The sequence below is a fragment of the Fundulus heteroclitus genome, chromosome 1 (genome assembly GCF_011125445.2).
Source record: "Fundulus heteroclitus isolate FHET01 chromosome 1, MU-UCD_Fhet_4.1, whole genome shotgun sequence".
Lineage (NCBI taxonomy): Eukaryota > Metazoa > Chordata > Actinopteri > Cyprinodontiformes > Fundulidae > Fundulus > Fundulus heteroclitus.
Genome location: NC_046361.1, coordinates 26,400,397 through 26,407,301, shown reverse-complemented (window position 1 = coordinate 26,407,301; position 6,905 = coordinate 26,400,397). Strand labels below are relative to the sequence as shown.

Below are 6,905 nucleotides of genomic sequence, written 5' to 3'. Positions count from 1 at the left end.
CGGCTGGGGGGCACCTGCAGTGTTTGTCTTCCACCACAATTTTTTCCACACAGACCAAAACCTTCAGTTTAGTTACTAATCTGAGTAGAGCATCTTCTTACACATGTTTGCTGTGTTCCTATACATGACTTGTGGGAAATGTCTCAGTTGCCCTGTTATCAGATTGTACTGCCCTAAACTGTGGATCTCTGCATCTCCTCCAGAGTCACCATGAGCTTCTACACTGCTTCTTTGGTTACCACTCTCCTTGTCTTGCCTGTCAGTCCGTGGGCTTGTAGTTGTGACTTGCTGCATTATTTCAGATAAATGATTTAACCGTGAGTTGTTTAAAGCTTAGGGTGTTGTTTTAGCACCCGATGCAGCTTTAAACTTCTCCACAATTATATCCCTGACCTGCTTGGTGTTCATGGTGCTCATATGTTCTTTAATAAACCTCTGAGACCCTCACAAATAAGCAGAATTCGTATTGAGGTTAATTACACTAGAATTGATTCCGTATAGGGACTCCTGAAGGCATTACTAAAGGATGCACCTGACTTTATTAAGAGGTAAGTGGTACTGAATGCAAAATGCCCGCACATTTCACTATTCTGCGTTACTTTGCGCACCGTGTAACCCTTTTTTTAAATTATGGGAATCTCAGATTTCTTCTAAATGCAGACGCGTGAATAGCGTGTCTCGCATTCTGACCGATACTCCGCTGTTCACCCACGGCCTGACCAACCTGACACAATCCACCGACTCATTTCTGCTTTGGTTGACAAGGTCTCGACTGTTCATCCGCTTGCGCGACAGCAGCTTCGCAGCAACGCGCCGCCCAGACTGAAGGCACAGCGAGACCGAGTGCTTCGCAGGAAGGGCTCTCTGTGGCTCACGATCTTTATCACTCGGAGATACTTAACGATACGGGAGTTTGGACCACTCACGAGCAGCAAGTGTTTTACGTTTCTTTCTTTAATCTGGCACCGGGCTCAGAGAGCGCTGCTTTTACGCACATCAAAAAGGAGAGCGGAGTGTGGGCGCATCCGCCTGCCGCCACCATGTCCGCGGCCACAGCCTCAGTAGCAGATGTGAGATTAGAGAATAAAGAAGACAGCCGTACCCGCAGCGACTCAGGTAAGACAGACTGAATGGTGGACACAAAGACGTCTCTATGCTTCTGGAATACAACGTTTTGGATTGATAGGACGCTAGGGGTGGTTTTGGCACTTTGGTGTCTGTTTCTTTCTCGTTAGGCTTCCTGTTCGCATGTTTCACCCTAAAAAGCTGATTTTAGGGCTGAATTGTACTTTTATGTTTGTGTGTGTGTGTGTGTGTGTGTGTGTGTGTGTGTGTGTGTGTGTGTGTGTGTGTGTGTGTGTGTGTGTGTGAGAGAGAGAGAGAGAGAAAGAGTGATAGCGAGTTAAAGAAAAAAAGAGGAAGTAAAAAGGGTGGTATGAAAATGATGCTCAGCTAGACACCCTTTACCAAATTTTAGTCACGCATGGTGCACATAAAGCCATTAACTTTGTAATTGCATCTAGAATGTGTCTTTGTGTTGCATAAATGTAGACGTGATGAGGTCAAACTTCTGACAGTCAACATGGGAGTGGGCCTGTTTTATCCCATCTGTCCCATTTTAAGGTCTGTAGTCGAAAGCGTGTGCATGCTCTCTGTTTGTTTCCAACCGACCTTTCTTCTCAGTTGTCTTCTGACTCAGTTTCGCCACATGCAGAGCCTGGCAAAAGTTTCCATATCTCTGCAGCCTTTTCACAGCAAAACCACCAAACTGCAGTGTTTTATTGGGATTTTATGATTTTACAAAGTTGTGTATGATTGTGAAACTAGGAGGGGAAGGATAAACATTTTTTTTTTGCGGTTTTTACAAACTTTTATAAATAAAAAAAATCCAAGAAACTTTTGTTTCTTGGATTTCTTGTGCTGTTTAGCCCCGTTTGCTCTGATACCCCTAAAACCCCTAAAAGAAATGATCCAGAAATCATCTAATACGGTCACACTGCAAAAACAAAACTAAAAATAAGTAATTTTTTCTCGAAATTAGTGCATTTGTCCTTGATTTGAGCAGGTAAATAGGATTATCTGCCAATGGAATGAGTATTTTGACCCCTAAAACAAGATAATTAGATATAATGCACTTGAAATAAGGTGATGGAGATGAGTTCTTCCTGTTTTAAGTGCAAAAATCTTATTCCATTGGCAGATTATTTTATTTACCTGCTCAAATAAAGTATAAATACACTCATTTCAAGAAAAATTTACTTATTTTTAGTTCAGTTTTTGCAGTGCAACCTGTGTAACGTAATCCCAGTATAAATCTAGCTGCTCTTTAAAGGGTTCAGAGGCTTGTTAGAGGACATTAATGAACCAAACAGCCTCATAAAGACCAGGAAACATTTAAAACAGGGATATGTATTAACAATTATCCCACGGCATAAATCAGTATGACCCTAACTGCAAATCTGCCGAAACTGACAGGCCAAACAAGGAGGGCGTTTTTTTCAGTGAAGCAGCTGTGCTAACTCTGGAGGAGCTGCAGACCTTTTCAGCTCAGACAGGACAAATATTCAACATCCACTTATCACATCGCAGTGATCGCACCAATTAAGAATATTCCAAGCAGCCTACATGCCATGCGCAGTCTGTGGAGGAAACAAACACCTCACACCAACTTAAACACACCCTTCCCTCAGCAAAACATGGTGGTGGCACCATTGTTCTGTGGGGAGTCCATTTTCTCAGCAGAGACGGGGGAAGCTGCCCAGAGTTCATGTGGAGATGGATAGAGCTAAATCCAGATCAGTTCTGGAAGAAAACCTGTTAGCGGCTCCAAGAAACTTGAGACGAGGTTCACCTTTAAGTCGGACAATGAACTTAAACAGCCAGAGCTTCAACAGAGTAGTTTAGATCAAAGCGTATTCACGAGTTAGAAGGCGTCAATTAAAGTCGGGATCTAAATCTAAGTGGGACCCAGGGGTTAAAAGCTGATTCAGATATACCATCCATCCAACCTGACAGATATGAGCAGAAATCTTCTCCGGGATGTACAAACCCACTGCGTTAGACCTGCAGTTGTAAATGCGGTGAACGGGTGTTCTACAAAATATGGTCTCACTGGGGCTGAAATAAGAAACGCACGCCACACTTGTCAGTAAAAAAAAAAAAAAAACACATTGAAACCTGTATGTCATTTCCATCCACTTAACCAGTTAACGCTATTTATGTGGGACCGTCTCACCGGTTTCTAATGAAACACGTTAAAGTCTGTGGTTGTGGTGAGACAAGATGGGAAGAGAGTTTGAGGGCTATGAATAACTGTATTTTAAACTACAAATGCAGCCATTACTGTCCCATCCCTCCGTCGCCCTCCGTTCCAATGTTACATAAAAAAAAAAAAAACAGTGTATAGTTTCTCGCAGTTAACAAGACGACTCTGACGTCTGCTGTGACAGATCCTGCCCTGGAATCGCTCTGTTTACCGCTCACTAGCTGCTTTCAGGATGAAGTCATGCAGTAGGTGGTTCATCATAGCATATGCCGGAGCAGCCTGCCGCGTACCGTGCCGCTCTGTGTGACAGCCAGTTGTTTGGGTTCCAGATGGCCTGTGAGTTTCCACCAACCTCAGGGGCCCTGCGTTCAATGATTTATCACACTTCCTGCTTTGATACAGTTGCAGTTGATTCAGCATGCATGAGGCTGCTGGATGGGTGGGGGGGCTGTGTTTTGTCACGTACCGCTGTGCAACCCTACAGGGCTCCAGTGCTGATAGCTGTGGAGTGGCCGCGCTTCTGACCATATGTTCCGCCCTGAACCGTCTCAACCTTTGAGTGAACTTCTTGCGCATTCAGGATTCGCAGCATGCACCCAGCTCCATCCCAGAAGCTGCGTCTTGTTGTGCAGAGTCTAGTTCCTCGCCAGCTGACCTCCAACTCTCTGCTTCAGGTCGTGCGCAGGCTCAGTGCACGCCGAGGCCCCTGCCGGCCGTGGGCACCCAAAGGATCATCCAGGGCAACGGGACCAATGTGGGCACAGTCATTTCCCTGCAGTGTCCGGCTAAACACAAGCTGGTGGGCAAAGATCTGACGTGCATCATGGGTACCAACAGCACCCGATGGGTGGGGGAGACCTTCTGTCAGCGTGAGTAAAAACAGAGAAGTTAAAAACCAAAGTCTAAAATGGCAGCTGATGCAGAAAGAAAAGGAAATGGCTGTTAGTTACCTGCAAATAAAACCGACAAAAGATTTGATGATACAAAAGATTTATCAGGCAAAAAAAAAAAAAACATTACATGAACTAATTAGTGTTACGCCACCTTTTAAAAGTAGGAGAGTTGATGATTAACTTTGTTTTTGCCTGGATTATCAGACTTTTCACTTTGGACTGAAATTAAAACAGTAAAAAATGCTTTTAGTTTGTTTTCCCGCTCGATGAGCTGGCACAGACACGGTCTGAAGATGCTTTTAAATCTGCCGTCTTTTTATGGAATTAGCAGTCAAATCCTAACGATGACGCTAGGACAGGGTGGTGGTACATGTCACGTTATTCTCAACCGATGCTAATTGGATTTTCCAAGTGCACCAAACCAACCAAAAGGGATAAATGTATCCAATCTTTTGTCACGCTCCAGCTCTGACCCCCTACGAGGACTACGGTTTCCGTGTGGCCGTCCTGGCGTCCATCATAAGCACGGGAATAATCCTGCTCATGTCTGTGGCCTTCATCACCTGCTGTTTGCTTGACTGCATTGAAGAGGATGAAAACAAAAGGAATGGAAGGTGAGGGGATTTATGGCCATTTCATCCAGTCGCGCTGTTACACGTGAGCGCTGGATACGGTGCAGGTGTCTCCATTTTCACACCGCAGATAATAAATTTGAGTAACTTCTCCACGTTTTGTCAAATTACAACCACAAGAATCACCTTTTGGGTGTTTTAGGTGACAGAGCAACAAAACGGATGCTTAGCCGTGATAAAGAGGGGAAACGATACATGGTCTGCCATGTCTAAACGCATAGATCTGAACAATGTTGCATGCGTTTAATCAGCCCGACCTTACTCTAATTACCCCTACATAACTGAGTGTAACCTCATGCCATCAGAAGTCACCTAATTAGGAAATATCTAGCTAAAAGCGTTTCCACACGTCATGTAGGGGACACAGCAGATGTGTGGAAGAAGGTGTGTAACATTCAGTACTGTAAATATGGTAAATAACATAATACCTTATAGTGTTGGCCATTTTAACTGTAAAAAAAAAGTTTATATCGTAATAAATTGTCAGCAGTTGAATAAGTAAATTATTTTTGTAGAATTAAGAAGAAAAATTTGAGAATGAAATATTGGAGCTGATAATAGTATTATACATAAACAGGACTGAATTTCTAGAAAATAAAAGATTTTTCTTGCAGTTATTTGCAGTTTGTCCATCAAATATTAATAATATTTGTATTCATATTTGACCCAATATAAGAATTTTTTGCCACACTTATTAATTTTTAGGCCCTGGTGTTGTATCACCCCTTTGTTCTGCATGAAACTTTGAATTAAAGCTTCTGCTTTGTACTCTGGTGTCTCCGGACGATTGTTGACAGCGTCTCCAGTTTTTCCAGTAGACGTAATAAAATATTGTTGAGGAGCTTTTGGAGATAGCCATAAAACTTGTAAAAGCCTCAACTTCACCCTGTTCCTTTTTCTGTTAACGAATAGGTTTAAAGAATTGCATTTTCTAATGTTGTAAATTTACCAAAAATAAATAAATAAAACGAATCAAATCACTTGTACAAGTTGAGATAGCGCACATCATTAGTTTCCCTCAACGGATTAAATTAATTTTATGATGCCAGAGAGCCTGACGGTCATCGCTGGGAGGGTCAGGACCAGCGGCAGCGGGACAACGGGTCTCATTACGGTCACAAAGGCCGGAACAACAACAATAACAACGCAGAGGAGAAGATGCTGCCCTGGAGGGAAACTGCAAACCCAGCCCTGAGGGACAACATCCGGCCCTGCAGGTATACGCGCATTTCTAACTATAATAAAGTCAAATCAATCCTGATTTGCTTGGCAGCCAGAAAGCAACGTGAGTATCTCCTCGTTCACAGGTGCCAGCAGCAGTACACCCACAGTACCCCTCTGCCTCCACTTGCTGCTCTTCCTGGACAGGACTATGACCAGCCTCTCTTAGCCCAAAAGCTGTCCACTTGTCCACCCGAGTACCCTGGACCTCCACTCTCCTCCTGTCAAGCTGCCAACTCTGGACAGGTCCACTTCTCAGCGGTGGGGCCGGGGCTGGTATGGCAGTATGGCGGACAACGCTGCGACATATCTGAAGTCAACCCAGCCATCGCAAGGAATATAAACACAAACGGGAATATAAACCCTAAGGAGGTTTCCATCAGGATCATATCAGTGTGAGGATGCATTGCTGACTGAGTAGATCTGAGGACTTTATTTTGGCCATTCATGTGTAAACCACCTTCAGCTCAAATTTTGTGCAAAAAGACTAAAAAAAAAAAAAAAAAAAAAACACAACACTTGTGCGACAGGTATACAGCATGTGGCGTAAATCAAACTGCGATAGCACACTGCCCCCTGGTGGAAACTTGGAGTCAATGCACTTTTAGTACACCTGCCATGCTGGAGAGGCAGACTTGTTGACATCGAATGATGAAAAAAAAAGCAACTACTTCATGCTTGAAAAACAAAAACCCTTACTCTAAAGTTAAAGGTGTTTACTGGAAAACAACTCTCAACGTACTGGACTCAGTTTTGGAGATGTGCTGTTTTCTTTTTTTAAAACATGGCTGCAGCCGATATGTTAATAATTCCAATAAAGTGAATAATTTTCAAAATGAGTGGTGCAATTAAGTATGTAGGGATTCGACAGTATAATTGGGAACATGTTCCGGT

General features: G+C 43.4%; 1 protein-coding gene across 1 annotated transcript; it reads left to right on the top strand.

Moving 5' to 3' along the window:
* The first annotated feature begins 679 nt into the window (after positions 1-679).
* Positions 680-6,847, top strand: LOC105927356. Its single transcript, XM_012864066.3, has 5 exons — positions 680-1,116; positions 3,940-4,134; positions 4,625-4,772; positions 5,840-6,007; positions 6,098-6,847. The coding sequence occupies exons 1-5, from the start codon at positions 1,041-1,043 to the stop codon at positions 6,408-6,410; spliced, it is 900 nt and encodes a 299-aa protein (XP_012719520.2). The 5' UTR covers positions 680-1,040; the 3' UTR covers positions 6,411-6,847.
* Positions 6,848-6,905: the final 58 nt, after the last annotated feature.

Excerpts from the sequence above, each read along its gene's own strand:
- LOC105927356 (XM_012864066.3), top strand. The coding sequence starts at position 1,041 with ATGTCCGCGGCCACAGCCTCAGTAGCAGATGTGAGATTAGAGAATAAA. Across the intron at positions 4,135-4,624 it reads GGGGGAGACCTTCTGTCAGC|CTCTGACCCCCTACGAGGAC; the intron begins GTGAGTAAAAAC and ends GTCACGCTCCAG. Across the intron at positions 6,008-6,097 it reads GACAACATCCGGCCCTGCAG|GTGCCAGCAGCAGTACACCC; the intron begins GTATACGCGCAT and ends CCTCGTTCACAG.